Here is a 22,240-nt window from a genome sequence, read left to right as displayed (position 1 = left end):
TGTGTGGTTCTGTACTTGCAGTCCACCTAGACACTTGGCAGAATCGTTTTCTGATGAAGGCCCTGAGAGGTGTGACAATAACAAAATGACAATATCAACATATTTTGGTTTGGTTTCTAATTGGAGCGCTCCATACATGGATGGTTACCTTGTTGACTCCAAACACTGCTCGAATTCACAAGGAAAAAAATCACCTGTAGAATTGTGTATACGTCATATACTGGATGACTTCACTGCTGTTGGTAATACTGAGTTCTCCCCAAAGTCAGCTGTTACTGAGCAGAGTAGTTATCTTACAGTCCGGGTTCATGGACAGCTCCCAAAACGACACTATACTTTGTTGGATCACACTAAACATGACACATCATACAGTCAAATCATGTAATACAATCCATTTAATCCAATAAAAAGCCTTACAAGTAAAGCAGATACCTCTCTTATGCCTACCTTCAGTCTAGAGGTACTTCCTTCCCATATGCCAGTCATTTCAAATGAGTCAATATGGAATGCTTTTTTGTCTCGTCGTCGGTTATATTATTTGACTGTGTGGGCGATGTATGCATTAATCACCTAAGGGAAAGGTCAAAATGAGTATATAGTTTACCCAAAAATAAGAGACAGGCAGGATTATACAAAGAATGCAAAAGTAGCCATGAAGCTCTTGAGTGAATGTCAACAAACAGTTCTGAACTCTAATGAAGATGAAATTTGAATGTAAAATCCATGTGCAAATGAGACCAAACAGTGGAGGTAATTGAGCTTTATTCCTGTGGCTGGCGATGAGGAAAGAGGTGATAGTTGTGCGATCGCAGACGTGGTGCGGGTGACCACAAAGGATGCTGGGAAATGGAGTCTACTGGTGAAAGAAGGTTGGGAAACAGTTCAAAGCCTGTATATAATTATTTTCCAGCGTAACCTTTTGTGTTCATACAATGGTCGTCGATGTGGTCCAATAACATTTGCAAACATTCTTCTAAATGAAGAAACTCATGCAAGTTTGCAATGACATGAGGCTGAGTATATGATGAAAGATGACTAGGGGAGAGCGGGGCATGTTGTCACACTTTTCACACTGTCTAACATTTACTGAGCACCATACATCACAATGGTATAAATGAATACCAAATGAAAGAAGGACGTCTTGGGCACATAATTTGATGTCATCTCATTTTCCTAACTTATCTCACTACGGAGTTGTAGACTGTTGAATAGAGAATGTGTACTTGTGATTATTTTCCCCATCGGCAGGTATATTATCACACTAGATCATCTAGAAATAAGAACACAACTACTTAATTGTGAATATACAAATTCAAACCAGAACTGGAAATATAAACAATCATGCCTAGAGAATTTGGAAAAACAATTATTTCAATTCAAACAATAAACATTTCAATCCAAACACATGAAGTGGCAAGACCACTTTACTTTGAACTTTAAAGTCAAACGTTCTCTGGCTTACACAAAGATCCATGATAACTGAATGAAATGCTGCAGATAACTGGCTTAACTTAACATGTTTAACCTCTGAACAAAACAGATTCCCTGTATCTGACTAATCAGACTCATCTTCAGAGTCACAATTCTGGCACACATTAATCGCCTGGCCTGAGGTGAAGCATCATGGGCCCATTTGTCGCATTTTACACATTTCACTCAGGTCTCTTTTGGGCGACTCTTTGAAAATGGCTCCACACAGACGAGGCAGGAGCACTCTTCATCATATGATGATGACCCCTTACATGATTTTTCTTCTTTTAGCTGCCTTGTTCTTCATAGGTTCAGATTTTGACTCCCCCCTTGCTTCCCTTTCTTTTAAAACAGCTTTTTGCTAAATTCAGCCTTATTCTTTTCTATTTCTAGTTGCTGCTTCACTGGCGTGTCAGTAAGAATTTCTGATTTGCGTCTGATTTACCCCGCTCTCCCCTATCCATAAAAATAATATTCTGTCAGAAATTGTAAAAAATGTACCCAAGTTGTCACTGGTTCGGTAACATTTCAAAATATACACGTTTGCACACGAGTACAGCATATCAGTACATGAAAGGTAGATATTGGTAGTGAATGTATACATTAGAGATGTGCGGATGGTGGTTACATCAAAACAAAAGGAAGGAAAGAGAAGTGCCGTGTGGGAGCGCTTTACCAAAGTGGTCAACAAAGATGATTCAAGTGCTGGGTATGTGAAATGCAACAGCTGTGATGCGCTGTATGTGTATGAAAGCCACAAAACTGGTACCTTGAATATGGTCCATCATGTGTGTGCTAATTAGAAAGGCCAGTCAAGTCAGACAAACACTTTAAATTCTTATGTCCGTAGGGAAAGCAAAAAAATACTGCTGGACGTCAAGTCTAGTCTCGTGGACGCATGCGTGGACCTGTGCTGTCTAGATATACGGCCCTTCCATGTTGTCTCTGGCAAAGGATTCCTCCAAGTGGCCCAAACACTTATTAATATCGGCGCCAAGTACGGTGCAGTTGACGCTGATGCTATCATTCCCCATCGCCAAACTGTTTGTGACAGGACAAAGCAAAAAGCTGCCGCTGGTAAAGAAAAACTTTCAGAGGCCATCCAAAAAGTTTTGGAATACAGTGGGATTTCTGTTACCACAGATATGTGGACAGACAAATTTAACAAGAGGGCATATACTGTTCTTACATGTCACTATATCCACGAGATCCACTGGAAAGTGGCATTCTGGCAACATTGGAATTTGACAGTCATCTAAAAAAATAAACGCAGAAAATATCCATGATCAAATAAAAACTGTGTTAATGAGTTATGGAATTACTGCAGACAAAATTGTTTTTGTCAGTGACCAGGGCCTGAACATTAAGGCTACACTTCGGACCTACCACTGGGTTCCTGAACGCTGTGTTAAGACAGGAATGCACCAGAAGGCATCAAAGACGTGCAGGAAATGATAGATGCGTGCAAAAGCCTGGTGAGGTTTCTGAAGAGAACCGGTGCTGTTGCAAGATTAACGCACACTGTGATTCAAGAATGTGAAGTTCATTGGAACAGCAAAGTTGACATGATGGAATCTATACTAAAACAGTATAGTGACATCAGACAGCTCCTGGAAGACAAAGGCCAGCTGAATCGGATGGAGGGCATCTTTCAAGACCATATCACTCGCTTGATCGAATTCCTCACTCTCTTCAAATTACCCATTAATGAGCTTGAAGGAGAAAAATACCCAACAATTCAGATGGTGTTACAAATTTAAGAGACACTGTGAGCCCAAGTTTGGAGATCCATCATACATAGTCCTTCTCCGTGATCACGGAGACAAGACAAGAGACAAGTGCAGGAGCTTATGAGTGAGGAACCCAGTGTCAGCCAGAACGCAGAAGGCACCTTTCTCTCCTCACCAGCGGCAGAACAAGGTAGTCAAAATTGCATTAAAAATTAAAAAAAAGTTATTACACTTTTAAATTAATACAATAAATTAATTATACAATCCATTTATTATTAAATTTTGTCCCGCATTACCTGAGCAAGTAGACCACTGAAACGGTTGGTCGGTGTGCGCTAACAAGTTTAATATCCCCCATTGCAATGAATCATGGCAGTGGACGAGCGAAAAAACAGAAAGTGGACTTTGCAGAATGGGATGAAGAGACACCCAGAATGATGGATGAAGTGGAACAATACTGTTTTTCAAACTTTCAGTTAGTTGAGTCCTCAGAGGAACATGAGCTTTTATTCTGGGAGAAACAAGATGGCTTATTCCCATGACTGCGGCGGCTTGCTCGGAGAATCTTGTGCATTCCTGAAACAAGCTGTGCAAGCGAACGCTCATTTAGTCCAGCAGGCAGGGTTTTAGAGGCGAGCCGGAATCGTCTGAATCCTGGCACAGTAGATGCTATTCTGTTTTTACACAGTGCAAAAGAGAAGGCCAAGTAGCTCATAGTCTTATACGACATTTAAGCTCTATTGCCACCAATTTGTTAACAGACTTTGTGCTATATCTGTTTTCTGGAAAGAAAAAAAAGTTCTTGATTGTTGTTTGTGTGGCCAAAGCCAACCCTTTTGTTGGATAAATAAATGTTCATTTAAAAGCATTTTACGATTAGCGTATCATTTTAATATCGGATATTGGCAACTTAGTTCCAACGTCACTGAAATTGATAACATCATGCTTAAAGAAAAGAATTAGATGAATTAAAGTGACTATCGGGTGTGGATATCTATATCAGAGAAAATTATATGTGCGGGCGGATGGTGGGTGTATAATTGATTTGAAGCAGCAGATGCAGGTGACATTTTACCATTGTTATGAATTTCACAGGAGAACCCAAATGCAGGAACAAGACAGGAGGTGGATGAAGGGGTTAACAGATTTATATATAACAAAAACGGCAAAACAAAACCCACAATGGGGAAAACAAGACTTGAAAACTAAATACAGAAACAAGAACACGGATTAACTAAACTAAGAAAACAAACACTGGGAACGAACACTAAACTAAGACTTACTAGACACAGGGAAAACAGGAACAAGGCAAGGCACAAGAACGGGCATGAAACAGCTAACATCCACAATGACCAGGAATCACATACAATGAACAAGCACAGGACAATGAAACATGAGGACTCTTTATAGGGAGACGAACACAGGATAATTAAATAGGGACGAGGTGACACGGATCAAACACTAAGGGGAAGCTAATTAACACAAACTAGGAAACAGGAGGGTAGGAATGATGACCTGACTCGGGGAGAGTATGGAAAGCTACAAGGTCAAAAACATCTCTCCCCACATGAAACAAAGGATTCTGTATGATTCCACCTCTAAACCAAGAAATACCTGACAAGGAGAGGTGAAACCATGACAACCATCTCTAGTATACATATCTGTGCCTGAACAGACGTTTCTAAGGGTTATAGCTAAAGCTAAGCTACGTTTTTTGACTAATCATTTTACAGTGTGTTATATAAAGTATATAAATAAAGTATATCAAAAATGTGTAGTGGAAAAATCTTATCTTTAATCCAAGTCAAGTGCAAGAGCTTCACAATTTACTAAACTCATATCGAAAGCCTAAATATAAACAATTAGTTCAAAGTCTGTTTATGCAAGTTATGTACACTTTTTTTGTAAAACGGCATTTAAAAGATGAGCCGCCAACTGTAGGAAAAGATTGTTTGGCAGCTGGCTAATACAGGCCTGAAGATGGAGAGTATTGGCCGGCAACTTTTTTAAGACTTACTGTTTCATTACTAAGTTTAACACAAGACGTGTAGCCTTGTGTTCTTGTCCTCACTGCTTTTCTGGGTTGGGTAATTAAAAGAAATTAAAAAGTAATTGTTGCCATTTAAAAACCATTTTTTTAATTTATTTACAAAAAAAATAAAAAACAGCTTTGTAGGGTATAAGTAACTTTAAGTTTATTTTTGAACTCTCATTGTCATCATCAGTAATACCATACAGCAGTCTTGACAGTTACATGATGATTAAATAATTAAATTCAACTTCAATTTAACTGTTGAATCCACAGAAACACATTTTTTCCACATGTATTAAAATAGAATATTTATAATAATAACAAACTCAAACTATTTCAGATCTAAAGATGCTGCTACATTTCACTATTCACATCATATACTGTATAATGAGTTAATCCTGGAAAACATTCTGTTTAAAACATGATTTTGACAGCTTGTTACGTTGCATTATCAGATGTGGTGACCTGCTGTATGACGGTCACTGTACACATCACATCTAAATACTTATCAGGATATAAAATAGGGGAGATAAGACATCACCAGAGTGAATCAAAAGTGATTCTGTTTGAAACAAGGAAGGCAAATTTCTCCAGTTGCTAAATATGTAAATGTATTGATTTACGGTCCCAGATCTCAATGTGGAACATTTTGGCTGTTGCCAAACTCACTGTACATACAAAACGTTATGTAACTATTACAAATAATGGCAAGAGGAATGTTTGGAAATGTAAACTAATATTTCCTGACACACTACATATTACAAAAGATATGTAATAAATAATTTTGGGGGGGTACTAACGTGTCTAAGACTTTTGCATAGTTTAGTACAGTATATATGCATTACAAACATACACATACAGGCACACATATGTATATACAAATTATTGTTATTTTTCTTTTAGCCAATAACACCTTTGCATTCAAGCACACTGGAGAAGGCCCTCAGTAATAAAACATAGGATGATTGTATTCTTGTAAAATGGTTGATGTTTACTTTTAAAGCAGGACAAAGGATATATTTCTTATCGGATCTATTGGTTAACGTCGATAAAGTACTGATTGTCAGAGATTATAATATCCACATAGATATTGCTAACGATCCATTAGCTGTGGCGTTTAAAGAACTACTAGACTCTTGTGGTGTAACACAATACATCAACAGACCTACTCATCGCCTTAATCATACACTAGACTTGATTATATCTCACGGAGCCGATCTAACCAATATCGATGTTATACCTCAAAGCGACGATGTTTCCGATCACCATCTTATAACATGTACACTGCGCACTGCAGAAATCAGTTGTATATCTCGTTATCGACAGGGTAGAACAATCACCTCAACTACTAAAGATAGTTTCATAAAGAACTTGCCAGATCTGACTCCCCAATTTGAGATTAGGCCAGCTCCATCTGAAAATCCAGTGCCATCCTCCTGCGAGAGCCTGCCCATCCCAGCTCCAGCTCAGACAATTCCATCCCCAACTAAGAGCAAAGATGGACTACTTGTCACACTAATGCTGAAGTTACAATACTTGATATTTAATGCTAAAATAAATTAAATTTATTTAAAATAAATCAAGTTTATTTTAGCCATTTTAGTCCAATGTGTGGGATGAAGCCGTCAGAGAAGTTCTCTGATGATGCTGGCTCGGTTGAAGAGGGACTTGATACAGGTGGGCCGAGAAAGGAACTTCTCACTTTGCTGATGAGTCGTCTGATGAATCGGTTCGTTTTCTATGGATCTCCCAATAGTCTCTACCTGGTATACAATGCAGTTGGTGTGTATTTAATTTGAAATGTTAAAACATTAAAAGAATCTGTTTGAAAAGTATTGTCTGATTAACAAACAGTCTGTCATATTCAGTGTGTGATGTGGCTTTCCTTTCTATGACAGCTGTCAGGCAGGATGAGTATTTTTTGGCAGCTGTGTGGATAGTGTATGAAGGTCCAGGGCCCCATTTTCCTTCAATAGACCTGAGAAACCACAATGTAGACCAGCCTTTCTTCAGCGCCACTTTAAAATATGTCACAGATGAGGGCAAAGTGAAAGTGCTGAAAGAGGCACAGGATAATACACAATTTTGGCAAGTAGTAGAAAGATGAATGAAGTATTTATGATCCCAGAAATTTCACAAATTTGTCAGTAGCAAGTGCAAGATATTACTGCTTTTAAGTATTTCATGAATGAATTAAAACTCATTTCAGTTTCATCTGTGAGAAGTGTTAACCAACTTACAGTTCTTGCTTCTGTATAGATTCAGAATGCAGCTGGTGGAGTCACTAAAAGATCTGTTTTGAAGAAAAGCACATTGCTACACACGGCTGAGGCAAAACACACAATTGTGAAAGAATATGTCAAGTGGTATGTGATTGACAGAAATCACAGTGTTATTAAAGGTAAGTAGCAAAAAAATAACATGCACGCTACATCGTAGGCGACATTTTATTTTAAGATCTACAAATATATAGTCCACCAATCTTCATTCAAGTTTTCAGTCTCAAGTTTATTGCATGAATGTGAAATTCTACAAGCTGTAAATAACACAACGTGAACTCTGACTGTTTTCTGACAGCACTTCAGCAGCATCCGTTGACACGTACAATATTTTGAAGACTTGTTGAAGGAACAATACAGTGTTTTTAGGAGGATCTATTGACAGAAATGCAATATAATGTACAAAACTTTGTCTTCAGAGGTGTATAAAGACCTCACGTAATGAAGCGTCATGTTTCTGTTAGAATAATCTGTTTATCTCTACATTCAGAGCGAGTCTACATACTGTACCTTGAATTCGCCGCCATGTTTTGTACAGCAGCCCTTAACAGACGAACAACTCTACAACGTGCTTTCCCCTCCCTCTGCCCTGCGGTACAGTGGTTAAACAGATCGTACTCTACGGTTCGGAACGCATGCGACACGTGGTTTAAATGTACGTTTATTCATCATGGAGTAAGAGAGTAATACACGCTCGTTCTCCAGTTTGCGCTCTCTCTCCAGTATCTGGACAAGTACAATATTAAAGCGGTTCCAGATAAACAATGACCATCAAAACTGCTCCGTCACACAGCTAATAGATCAACAACAACATATCTTGTTATGTTAGCATATTACTCACATACTGATCCGAATTAAAGCAACCTCCTCGGGGTGATTTTGAGACCATCTTTCCCTCCGACATCTCTCTGCTGGAAAGTATCTCCATAGATATCTGAGAGTATATCTGCTAAAAGCCTTAGTGGTGCGGTCCTAGTGCGTCTCTGCTGGAAAGTCTTTATAATATTAACACAGTTATCCTTCTTTTTAAACTTAAGTCCACAGACCTTTTATTTTAATTAATAAATAAGACATCACTCTTTCTACAGTCTTTCTAATGCCTGCATGATCTCTTCCCTGCGTCAACATGAGAACAACATCTTTTTGTACTATGGTGTGTACTGATCACTACACCAGTTGGCCTATTGTACATACCTGCTTGAAAGGGAAGCCAATTAAGGGTAAAATATGCCAGCTTTTGCAGGGGGAACGGTATCTCAAAGCTGAGAATTTGTCCTGTCACATACTTTTCCAGCTGTGTTCCATGAAATAGAAAGTCCTGCTTCTCTCACACCTGCACTGCTGACTTAAAAAAAAATACAAGTAGGTTCTTAGTGGCCACCGTCGTGTTTGGACTGAGAGATTCTTTACAAATCTATAATACAACGCTAGGGCCGCTGTAAATCAAAAACAGCCCCTTTAATTATTGTAAAGCTAATGTAAAATTAAAGGACTCATCGTATTAGCACGTTCAACAAGTTGGTAGGATTTATTAGGGTCTTCATTAAATGTCTGGAAGTTTTTTTGCTTCAAAACACTCAATGTCTGTGTAAACAAAACCCTTCTTGCCTCGTCAAAAAACAACTCTGCTCACAGCGCCCAGTTTTGGTGCATGTCTCTTCGAATGATAATGAGTTACAGCTCACTCCAACCCCCTTCTGTCTGCCGTGTAAACACAACACACGTGTAGTACTACCATGGCAATGGTTTAGCTAAATTATGTTTCCTCTACGATTAGCTTAGTTTTAAACGTCTCAAATCATTCCTCCAGAGACTAAAAAATGTGTAACAGCAATCAGTGTATCCTAATGTGTTCATGTTGTGCATGTATTTTTGCCTAAAATCCACGGAATGCGGATTTTAGCGCTTGTCATTGACAAGTTACAACGTTACACACACAACGTGAGAGCATAGCTAGTATGCTGTGACAGAATTTTTTAGCTAAAGGACGAATGATTTGAGACGTTTAAAACGAAACTAACCTGCAGTGTTCGCCCATGTTCATTAGCAAAACAGCTTGCTGCAGCTGAATATATTAACGCACATGATATATTAACATTCATAAAACTAAACTCCAAGTGCTCATTTGACAAATAAAATATAATATACAGTAAGTTTAACAGTGGCTTTGAATGTTCCATTAGCTCTTGACTGACTCCCTTCGCTATCGTATGCTAACGTTATCCTCCTATATATACGCTTCATGTACTTCAATTCAGACTGTTTATAAACACGACCAACATCGGAAGCTTTGTCTCATTCAGTCGGTCTCGATCCCTCTTGAGGAACAACTTTGAAGCTAATCCTGCTAGTATCTGTCCCAGTTTGATAAATCCACTCCGGTCTCTTCCAAGGTTCGGGCCCGGTCCGGTCGCTCGTTCCTTTTATATGCTCTCAATCTCCTACGTGGTTCGAGCCCGGTGTGCGCACAGCTGGCGCTCATTCACAATTACTCACCGGACTCGAACCACAGTCTCGCCCCGCCTACTCCACTACAGTCACGTACACCGCTGTCGCTTGTGAAAACAACAATGGTGGCATCGCCCTTTGTGGAACTGTGTAGATTAAGCACTTAAACACAGAACAAGTCATCCAACGACTTCTTGAACTTTGACCTTGCTTTGTTCTTCAATTGACCGTGTTTCATATTTTGAATAATTTTAATTCATATAATTTAAATAATAAACATTAATATTGATCTTATTTTCATCCTTTTTTTTACGTTCGTGTTTTATATGTATATTTGCTCTTTACAATATTATAAATTGATAAATTCTTTTAACACACAGATAACAAAAAACATGATAATTAATCACAAGATCATTTTAATCAAGTGGTTTAAACGGATACTCTTTGGCAAAATTCAACTTTCTAATTATCTTTCATAAAAAAATAATTACAAAACACAAAAAAGCCCTTCACCAATTAATTACAAAAATTGTATTACTTATTTATACAAATGAAAAATGAAGAGACGTGTAAAAAAGTTTTACGGACATGGAAAGTGAAAGGTAGACGAGAGTGTGATTGGATAACATTTGGATAACGTTCATGATAAAACATACTTGGCACGAAAAAAACACCACAGAAGAGATTTTCTCAGGTTGTTTTTAATACTACAAGAGAATGTATATTGGAGCAGGAGATCAACCAATTGGCAGAATACAGACAAAAGAATGATTCAATTCGATTTGATTTGATTATATAGTGCTTTTCATTATGTGCACTTTTCCAAAGCAGCTTTACAGGAGAAAATGAGAAAAACAGAAAAACACAGAAAGGTAAAACACAGGCATTTGGCAGACGCTTTTATCCAAAGCAACTTACATTGCTTTATACTATACATTTTACATAGGTATTTGCAATAACCTGGGATCGAACCCACAAGCAATGCTCTTACCACTGAGCTACAGGAAAGTTTTCAGGTTTGGAGTTGCGTTTTCAGATTTGTAATTATGATTTTGGCTTTTTTTATTTGATTTGATTTGTTAGTAGTTTTGCAATTTGTTGTTTTGTTTTGCACTTCGTATAGCTGATACGTATTTTTTTTAATGACGTTTAAAAAAAAAATCAGCACAAACGAGTGGTATAGTTTTGGTGACAATTTATTTATATGGGTGACAACTTCACAGAGGTCTGAAATATCTGTCTATCTGAAAACAATTTCCTCTGTCTAACTTTCATTTCAATTTAAGAAGTGTTTAGACATCCAAGCCTTATCGTCAGACATACAAGCTGCAAGAGCACACAGACCACTACTGTCGCCCTCTGCCTCATGGGTACATACAGTTTATATGCATATCATCTCCGTAAAAATGAAACAATACTTTGTGCTTTTTGTGCTTTCTAAAAATTGAATCCAAGGGAAGAAAGCATAAAAAGAGAACAAAATGGGAGCACGAATAGATCCTTGGGGGACCCCACAAATCAAACAAGCTTTTGCTGACAGACATCACCACTTTAATGCCTGACCTTTAATACCCACATAGCATTCAAGACGCCATATTTTAATATCACGATTAATGGTATCAAAGATCGCACTCAAATCCAACCACAAAAGTACTGCAGAGTCCCCAGTTAATAAAATATCATTAGACAGATTTAATGCTATGGCGTTTCCTAAAACCCGATTGAAAAGGTTCAGAAACTCTATATGATTCCAAAACAGATAATACTTGGACAGAAACTTCCTTTTCATGGAATTTTGAGAGAGAACTGACAGGTTCCGGTTTAGGTTTTTTTCAACAAAGGTCCAGAAGACAAACTCTTATTACTTATTAACAGGATATAGGGCACAATAACATCAAAACTTTGAACAAGAGGTGAGCTGGGATAATGTCAGTTTTAGAAGAAGAAGAAGAGGCTTTAACTTCATAATAACTTCATGAAGTGTATCTACAGAGATCATATCAAATATATCTAGAGATGAATTGCAAACCAGAGGAACAGAGGGACTCTAGTTTCCAGGAACAATTAGCTGTCTAATGCCCTGAATCTTGTTTTTGAAATACCTTAAAAAGCATGCACACATCTGCAAATTATTAGGAGGATTTATGACCAGATTTATTGTGGAGAACAATTTTTTGCTACAATGTCAACCAAATATTTAGATTTTGCTTCCTTTATGTGTTTTTAATAGTTTTTTAATGAGGTAAGCAATATCTCTAAAAACACATGCAACGTATCTTTTTTCCATTTACGTTTTGCGTGCCTAAATATTCGCCTCAGAGCCCGTATATCACTATTTAACCATGGCTCTACCTTAGATTTCAGATTCTTTGTCTGCAGTAAAGCAATGACATCTAGAATAGTAGTGCAGATAGAATTAAATAAAGTAAGTTGCTGATCAGCATCTAAATCGATTGATGAAAAGTGAGGAAAGACCTGCTCACAAACTTCTTCAAAATGAGCACAAAAGTCCTCACTGAAAGTACAGCTAAACACACGTGATTAAACAACAGTCTTATTCGGTTTTACAACCTGATCTGAAATAGCACATGTGAACGACACTGGGTTAGGATCCGAAAACTTAGATCACCAATTTCAAGATCATAAACAGTCACATCATGCACCAAAGTGAGGTCAAGTGTATGACCAAGTGAATCTGTAGGGCCTTTAACCATTTGGACGGAGTCAAAAGAGTCAATTAGACTTTTAAACTCTTTAGCAAGCGGATTTGTATTCTCAAAAGTTAGTTTTAAAATCACATGATCAGCGAGTAGTCGACATCAAGCTGCCTTTACATTTGAAACACATGTCAGAAGTCACATGGAATTATTTTATGAAGCTTTGTGTCCTTTAAAGGTTCAGAAGACATGCACCATGGACTGCCATTGTAAGGAAAAGAACATCAATTTCCTACAATTCTCTCTCTTGGTTCTGAACAAAAAAGAAAGTCATAGAGGGTTTGAGTAACACAACTGTAAATAAATCATTGCTTAATTTTTCTCTTTAACAGAAATGCTGTGACATGGCCACCAGATGGTGGCACTGCCGTAGTATATCCTGCATTAAGAAAGTGACTCAATCTTTTCTTTCTTCAGGCACTTCTTCTGCATATCTTACTGTATATACACAGGTTCATTTCCACTGGGTGTAGAATAGCGAATGCTAAGACTCCTCTGCACAGCAGGAGTCCACATTTAAAGTGTTGGTCCAGGTTTGCAGTGATTCTATGGATTCTGTGGCTGGCTCTTCGTAGACAGGTAGTTCCCTCTCAGAATCATTTGTATCCTCTGGAGGGTAAGGAGGGGGTGGGAGGTCAAACCACGGTGGTTGTCTGTAAAAATGTGATATTGTTAGTTATTTTAAACAATGAAATATTATTGACAGGTACCAAAAGCTGGAAAAAGTAGTTGGGGTGAAGGCTTAAAGGCAGGGTGGGTGATACTGTCCAGAAACATTTCTTGTCATGTTGGTTGGAAATCTCTTTACATCCTGATAGCAATCAAGAAGTAAAGTGGTCACTTAATATTTTTATAATTTTATATCGTCTGTGAAAGGTGTAGAACCAAAAAATATTCATCCAATCAAAAGGTTCTGGCCGAATGCTGTGAATGGTCATGTCTACATTTTCTGCTAACGTATTTTGCATACAACTGCACACCCTGATCACACAGACATCATAATTCATCAGCGCTGCAGCGCTCTCACGTCCACCGTGTCAATGTAGGGAGAATGACGGACCATCAGCAACAATCAAACTTTCCTGTGGAACCGACAACAAGTAAATCTACACAACAAAAGTGCGTTTTTGAAAAGCAGTGAGTGAATTAACATGGAATCAGCTTTTACACGATGGAGACAGCCCGGGCAGGCAAAGGGCCTGAAAGATGATACCATGGTTGCTCTCTTTCTTTTGGACGGGTGAGTACATGCTTCAAGAAGAAATTAATGGATTTAATTTGTAATTCGTTACATGGATTTATGTGTTTGGAGGAGGCGTGGCTTTGAAGGCGCATCCCAAAAAGGGTGGGATTATAATTTCTGTGCTAGCAGGCTAAAATTAGCACCTTTCCAAATCAACCACCCCACCTTTAACAATTGTAAGAATCTAAATAAAGCTTCTGATATAAATTGTTAGTATAGAACATACCCAACATCCAGTACAGCCTGTGAGTATGATGGGAGCAAATCTATCACACCAGTTGTGGAATGCTGGGAACACGGAAACAACTGGAGACTATGAACCGCACGGAATGGCTCTGATGGATATGAAGACTGAGGTGAAAGGCTGTTGCCTCCTGAATGGATATGTCCCCTGTCTATGATCACAAGTCGGGACAGTAGAAGTGATTGTTGGCAGGCACCTCTATGACAGAGACCCCGAGGCAGCAGGACACTCTGTTTTCTCTGATGGTGCAGAACAAGGGCCAACAATGCCACTACGAGGACAAAGATCATGGCACTTCCGATAACAGCATAAGTAATACCAGGATAATAGTGGAGTCGATAGTCCAGAGTCACAAAGTCCTGTCCTGGGGATTCTGAGAGGAAGAAAAGAATAAAGATCCTAAGTATTTTAAAATAAAATCCTTTCATGTTTAAAATGTCCAATATATTTACCACTAAATAAGTTTGTTTTTTAAGTATGTATTTGACCTCTTTATAAATGTTTTATGTTTAACACTTCCTCACAAATATCTCAGATCATTTCTGATGATTTTCTCTGATAATGGTGCTATTATCAAATACCTTATCCTTACAATCCTCCTCCTTAATGAGGTCTCATTTAAATAATGAAGTGTCCAAAATGTTCCAGTGAAATGAAAAATTACAATGCCTATTTTGTCATGAAATATTGCAGCATTACGTGTGGACTCATGATCGTCTGTTAAAATCTGAAAATGTACTTCTGTCTTGTAGTGACTATCCATCTTAAAGGACATATGTTAGACGGCTTGGGTGTCTGGATATAAACTCCTCCCCTTCAACTGTCAGTTCAGCTGGTTAAAATGCTTTGGTGGTAGATGTAATTCATAGACTATAGATAGGGATAGTGGTCAATGTGAATGACCGTGCACGTGCACCCTGTTAACAATATAAAGGAATTCATAAACATGCACACATTTAACTAACAAATCTGATGTTTATGAAGTATTTGTGAATCTGGAAGAGAGTTTTGGGGAGGTCTGATTCACGCACAAATCACTGATATATTTTCTCATATATTTCTGCATGATTCATGAGTGAGGGCTCATGGGTGTATTCATGTCACAGACACTAAAAAAATCACATGTATAATTGGTGACTTTTGATTTTACACAGCACCAGAACAATATGAAAATCCTTGTTACCTGCTGTTGTGAGACAGTTCTCTTCATCACTGTTATCTTGACAGTTATCCTGTCCATTGCACAAAAAACTGCGGTCTAAACATCGCCCATTATGACAATGGAACCGAGCAGATGAACACACCAAAGGATTAGAGGCTACAGAGGAAAATAGGGAGAGACAGAGTTGATTAAACACTTTTACCCCAAATCATGAGAGACACAAACTAAATGTTTGCAGTCCCTAAACCTTTATATACAGATGAAATGATGGCATCTTCTAAATCAAGTAATTTGGATTTAATTGTTAAAATGTTACATAAACTACATATTCCACTATATATGTACCATAACAACCCCAAAGATATGTGGTCTCAAGGTCACAAGTTTAAAAAACTTATTTAATTTGAGGATGATCACAAAATGTATCATGGCACTTGTCCAAAAGCAGAAGTGTGTCGCCCTTGGGGGCGATTTCAGTCAGATTGAAAATCGCCCCAGGAGCTCTCATAGACTGACATGTTCCAATTTTGGCCCCTACAATGCATTTCTATTGGCTCAGCCCCAACGTGATTTCGTCATACGCACTGATGCATGCTCGGACGACACGCACAGTGCATGAAAGTGTAGTGAGACAGCAAGATCCACATGGCTAGTGTTACGCTATGCAGAATGATATTAGCGGTAGTTATGCTTTTTTATAGTGGTTATGCTGCTGCTGTTCCTTCTGTTCCCCTAGGGGGCCGTGCTGCGTCCTGCTGATTGGGGGTTGGGCAACCGCAATAAAGACGCCCTGTTTGATGTCCGGGAAAAATATGGCTCGCTCTCATTTACTACCTGCTCCTTCCGGTAGACGGGCGTATGTTCTTTGTGAGGCTCGCTTGCACGCACCAGCTTGTTCCCAAATAGGAGATGGATTCTTATTCTAGTTTAGGAGTTATGTTGAGAGCTGGTGGGATTTTTGGTGATGGGTTTCATATTGTTTATCTTAGCGGTAGTTTAGTGTAGCAGCTAGAGGAACCGGAAGACTCACAACTGAATTTTGTTTTGGACGGGAGGTAGGCAAGTTTTATCTTTCCTTTCAGAAATGTGTAGTCAGGGTTTTTTTTTGTTATTTTCTCACCATGCTCTGTTTATGTCAAAATCTTATATTTTCATTAAACTAACTTTTTGTACCGCCATTGCGTCTCTATGGTCTCTTTATGTGTTATTTTATACCATTTTCTGTGCATTCAATGGTGACGTAACAGCTAGCAACAGCAACTCCATTATTTCATTAAGGGAATTACCGTTCAAAATTTCAATACAAGTGATGAGTGAGTGTGTTATTAAATGGTGAGTTGTGTTATGTTGTACTCTCCAAATGTTGAATTGTAAATAGTTGAATTGATTGCATATTGCCAGCCAAATATGTACTGAATATGTTCTGCAAAGATTTGATTAATTAAAGTTTTGATGATAGTATAATATGTTTTGATTTGGTTATCGCTATGGCATCCATGATGGATATAAATAGTAGACTATGCTTACAGGGATTAAACTAGTAGATGACAATGTATCTGTTGATGGCCACGGTGGAAGTGTTTTATTGTTTAACCAAATTTATTGTACTTTAGACTGTTCTGGCCCTGCTTGAGTGTGTGGGTGACGTGGTCTAGCCTGTTACATTAGTTCGGCAGATAGCTAACAGTTTCCCCAAGACAAAGAAGGAAGCTTGTATATCCTTTCCAAACTTTACTCAGGAAGCATTTTAAAACTACAAAAATACAAGAATACATCTCAGTATTTCACTTAGGTGCAGACATAGTTGAAATATTGTGTGTTAAAAGCATACAGAAACAAATGTGTTAGCTTAAGGCTAACTTCTATGGGAAATTCCATTAAGATGCTAGCGTTTTAGCATGTACGATCAAAATACACATTTAGAACGAACTTAAACTCGTTAACAGAGGATTTAATTACTCGTATTCTTAGTTCTTTAATGACAAGATAACGGTATGAGTTTGTACTTACAGGCAAACGTTTTTCTGGCCGTTAACTTAAGTCAAGAGAGAAAAAATATGCGACCGTTTACTTCACCATGTCTCTTCGAACTACGGCAAGACTGATAGTACAAAATAAACATTATGTTACGTCAAGAGTCACCACTAGAGGTCTCCCTTCCCCAGATAAACAAAAGAACACCACACTCCCCGCTTGTTATAATGTATTATACATTTACATTTAGTCATTTAGCAGACGCTTTTATCCAAAGTGACTTACAAAGTGTTAGGGAGCAACAAGCATGTCATACAGGAGCCATAATACATTAGGTGCCAATACAAATTTACTGGTTTCAACTAAAGCTAGACCACTACCTGTTGAGAGAAAGTTTTTTTTTTCCATATGTCTGTCAAGTATTCACAGAAGAGATGGATTTTAAGTAGTTTTTTGAATGTTGTGAGAGATGTGGTTGACCGGATCGAGTTAGGAAGAATGGTCAACCAGGAAGAAGTTGTGAAGCAGAATGAGCGGGAACGCGATTTACTGTCCTTACGAGAAGGCAATACAAGACGCCGCTGGTCGCAGTGATCTTGATGGGGTGTAGGAGTGCAGGAGGGTGTGAAAGGAAGCCGGTGCAGATCCAGTGATGGTCCTGTAGGCAAGCGTTAGTGACTTAAATCTGATACGGGCTTTGACCGGTAGCCAGTGGAGTGAGATAAAAAGGGGTGTCACATGAGCCCTTTTGGGCTGTTGGAAGACGAGGCGTGCTGCTGCGTTCTGAACCAGCTGAAGTGGTTTGATAGCCTTTGCAGGAAGACCAGCAAGGAGAGCATTGCAGTAGTCCAACCTTGAGATTAACAGGTCCTGGACAAGGAGTTGTGCCGCATGGTCAGTGAGATAGGGTCTCACCTTTCTAATGTGGAATAAGGCGTATCGGCATGACCGTGTTTTCTTTGCAATGTGATCATTGAAGGACAGCTGTTCATCAAATATGACTCCAAGGTCCTGACTGTTTTGGAATGGGTGATTGTGGTATTGCCAAGATGGATGTTGAGATTGTGTTGCACCGTAGGGTGTGCTGGAAACACAAGTAATTCTGTCTTGGCAGGGTTCAGCTGGAGGTGATGCCCTTTCATCCAAGCTGAGATGTCCTCAAGGCAAGCTGTAATTTGAGCTGCTATAGTGGAATCGTCTGGGTGAAACGAGATGTATATCTGGGTGTCGTCAGCATAACAGTGATACGAGAAGCCATGAGCCTGTATGATGGGTCCCAAGGATGTCGTGTAGAGGGAAAAAAGCAGTGTTCCAAGCACCGATCCCTGAGGGACCCCAGTGATCAAGTGGTGAGTAGTGGACAGCGAGCCCCTCCATGACACCCTGAAGGATCTGTTGGAGAGGTAGGATTTGAACCAGCGGAGAGGGGAGCCTGAGATTCCTAATGATGACAAGGTATCTAGCAATATCTGGTGATTGACAGTGTCAAACGCTGTAGATAAGTCTAGCAGAATCAGGACCGAGGATTTAGATTCCGCCTTGGCTAGCCGCAGTGCCTCTGTGACCGATAGCAGTGCCGTCTTAGTGGAGTGGTTTGTTATGAAGCCAGACTGCTTGTCATTCAGTAGTTTGTTCTGGGATAGGTAGGAAGACACCTGGTTGAACGCTGCCCTTTCAAGTGTTTTTGCAATGAATGGGAGGAGAGAGACAGGTCTGTAACTGTAGGGAGTAGAGGGGTCCAATGAGGGTTTCTTCAGTAGGGGCGTGACCTGGGCCTGTTTGAATGTGGATGGAAAAGTGCCGGTGAGCAGGGAGCTGTTGATGATGTGTGTGAGTGCAGGTGTGAGTGTGCTGGATATGGCCTGAAGCAGATCGGAGGGGATAGGGACAAGGGGACAGGTGGTGGGGTGGCTGGAGAGAAGTCTGATTACTTCAGCGTCCGTCAGTGGGGTAAAAGAGGAGAGTTCGATGGTCGAAGTGTTGGAGGTGAGTACCAAGGTCTGAGGTACCGAAAATCGTATGCTGATGGATGATGTTTTCTCCATGAAAAATACAGCGAAGTCTTCCGCAGTCAAAGATGAAGTGGAAGGGGGGCAAAGAAGAGAGTTAAATGTCTTGAAAAGCTGTCGAGTGTTAGGTGCCTTGCTCACCTTGGTGGTATAGAAAGACATTCTAGCTGTGGTAACACTAGCAGAGAAAGAGGAGAGTAGTGACTGGTAGGACTGGGTCAGCAGGATTCATGGTCTTGCGCCATCTCCTTTCAGCAGCCCTGAGTGTAGTCCGTTGTTCACGGATGATGTCAGACAGCCAGGGGCAGCGGGGAGTGGCACGAGCTGGTCTGGAGGACAGAGGACAAAGGTTATCTAGACATGATGTAAGTGTTGAGCATAAGGTGTCGGTGGCAGTGTCAGCATCTAGAGAAGCAAAGTTGGAGGGAAGAGAGGATGTCACTTTAGCAGAGAGTGTGCTCAGGGAGAGAGAGCGAAGGTTCCGTCTAAAGTAAACGGGTGGTGATGTTGGTGTAGTGCATGTAGGAAGGAGCATGTTGAAAGTGATGAAGAAGTGGTCGGCGATGTGAAGGGGTGTGACTTGAATGTTATCTGTGGTGCAGTTACGAATGTAGATGAGATCCAGCTGGTTTCCAGATCTGTGAGTACAGGCTGTGACGAGGCGCGTTAGGTCGAACAAGGCGGTGAGGGTGTGGAAGTCAGAAGCCTAGAGTTTCTTCAGGTGGATGTTGAAGTCCGCAAAGACTACAAGAGAGCCGCTATCCTCTGGAAATGATGAGAGCAGCACATCTAACTCTTCAATGAAGTTGTGAAGAGGACCTTGGGGGTGGTAGACTACAACACCGCTGAGCTGAGTGGGAAAAGTGATATTAACAGCATGGTATTCAAATGAATAGTTGTTGCATAGGGAAGATAGTGTGGAATATTTCCAGTCATTGTTGATAAGCAAACCTGTGCCTCCTCCTCTTCCTGTTTGACGGGGGGAGTGAGAGGAGTAGTTTGTGGAGAGAGCAGCGGGTGTGGCGGAGTCTTCAGGACGAATCCATGTCTCAGTAAGACCAAGAATGTGAATGTCAAACTGGATGGCAAACGCATGGATGAAGTCAGTCTTGTTAACAGCTGACTGGCAGTTCCAGAGACCCATAGAGAGAGACAGAGGTGTAAAGGGGGAGATGTGAATGGGACGCACGTGAGAGTGTGTGTGTCGTGTCTTGCGTCTTGGGTGAGAACACTGCCTACGGTGGAGTACAGGAATAAACTCGAAACACATGTTAGTAGACGATTGAAAGAAAGCAAAGGTATGTTAAGTATATGGATGTGCCTTGCCGGTGTCCTTGCTCGGTGGAGTCGCGCAGGTAGGGTCGCAGGTCTTTACACTCGTCATTCTTCACACAAGGGTTGACGCTACCGCTGACGCTTATCGCGCCAGCGCAGAGGCACTGCTTAAGTATGTGATGAGATTAGCGCGAACAGAATACAGCTGGAACATGCCTTTTCGATTAGCAAAACAAAGTCTGAAACGACATGAACGGGCCACGGATCAAACAGTGATCAACTAGCTCTGTGCTTTTAAGTGCAAACTTATAATATCAAGCCGTAACGAGCGGCTAACGGCAACTTCGCTTCAGTACCAACGCAACAAAAACGCTAACAATTTAGCAATCAGTCAACGATTGATTAAATAAACAAGCTCAAATAATCTTAACTAGCAACAGGCAACAGTCCAGTTCAACAGTTAAAACAAGGTAACAGGGTAAATAGCAGACTCACGCACTACAGCAAACTTATGATGACTTTTTCGCTTCTCAAACATAACACTATTCCTTTTTTACAAGTAGAACAACTTCTGAGACTGGTCTAGAATACACCCTCTGGGTACCCTGTCTAACCACCCTCATGTCCAGTTTGCGAAATTTAGAGTCTTTGCTGGGAATGGCGTTCACCACCACACCGACAGGCCATTCATTCCGCTTGACCTGTGCATCCTTGAGCAGCATGACATCTCCTTCGCTCAGGTTTGGCTTGTACACGTGCCAATTTCTCCTTGGTTGGAGTGACACCAGGTATTCTTGACGCAAGTGTTTCCAGAATGCGTCGGCCAACGCCTGTACTTTCTTCCACTGCTTACTGTATAGGTCTTTAAGGTCATACTCTCATGTTCATGTCAGGCCCACAGAGAAGAACGTCATTGAGGGAGGTGCCTTTGTGCTTAGCACTGGAATCAAATACTACGCTACTGCTTGGTCAGCATCAAACATTGCTTGCATGAAGTTGAAGAAGTGCTCTTTTTATGCCATGTTTCTTCTCCAGCATGCAGCGGAAGGAGGCGAGGCGGTTGACAGCATGCCGTCTGTTTTTGGGCAGCCGCGGCCTGTTTGGCTTGAATGGTAGTGGTACTACCCAGCAGTTGCTTTGTCTATGTATACCTCCTTATCCATGAGATCAAGGAACAACTCATCTTCGAAGGACAGGGCAAGCTAGTCTTCAACCTGTGTTCTTTGAAACACATCTCTGCCCAGGCTGTCTGTTTCATTGGCTGTATGAGACACACATGGAGAGGTGTGGGGTAGTACAGCCATGTCAATATTCTCTCTGATCATTAAGCTGCTGGGGCATGGGCTGAGGATAGAGTGGCGTCCACTTGTCAGCACACTGGTTCTAAAGACACTAGCAGTAGTGGTTTTATGTGTTCTTCCTAGACATACATCTCCAATTATCACCCATCCAAGGTCGAGTCGTTGGGAAAATGGCGCGTTGTGTGGCCCATAACATTATGTCTCGCCCAAGGAGAAGAAGTAGGCAAGGGAATGTGGAAGTTGCCATCCACTGACTTCACTATGAAGTCAGTGGCGCATCGCCCTGCTGTATCCACCACTCCTGAGCATGTCTTCAGAGTGTACCTTGATCCATCACCTTGAATTCTGAAATGTTC

General features: G+C 40.2%; 1 protein-coding gene across 1 annotated transcript in view; it reads right to left on the bottom strand.

The window, feature by feature from the left end:
• Positions 1–11,139: 11,139 nt before the first annotated feature.
• ldlrad3 (low density lipoprotein receptor class A domain containing 3) overlaps positions 11,140–22,240 on the bottom strand; it is a 35,960-nt gene continuing 24,859 nt past the window's right edge. The window contains exons 4-6 of the mRNA XM_056739401.1: positions 15,347–15,481; positions 14,146–14,536; positions 11,140–13,329 (exon numbers count right to left, since the gene is read on the bottom strand). Of these exons, the coding sequence (XP_056595379.1) occupies positions 13,161–13,329; positions 14,146–14,536; positions 15,347–15,481 (695 nt within the window). The 3' untranslated portion in view covers positions 11,140–13,160. The remainder of the gene's footprint in view (positions 13,330–14,145; positions 14,537–15,346; positions 15,482–22,240) is intronic.

The sequence above is a fragment of the Triplophysa dalaica genome, chromosome 24 (genome assembly GCF_015846415.1).
Source record: "Triplophysa dalaica isolate WHDGS20190420 chromosome 24, ASM1584641v1, whole genome shotgun sequence".
Taxonomy (NCBI): domain Eukaryota; kingdom Metazoa; phylum Chordata; class Actinopteri; order Cypriniformes; family Nemacheilidae; genus Triplophysa; species Triplophysa dalaica.
This window is presented reverse-complemented; position numbering and strand designations above follow the sequence as displayed.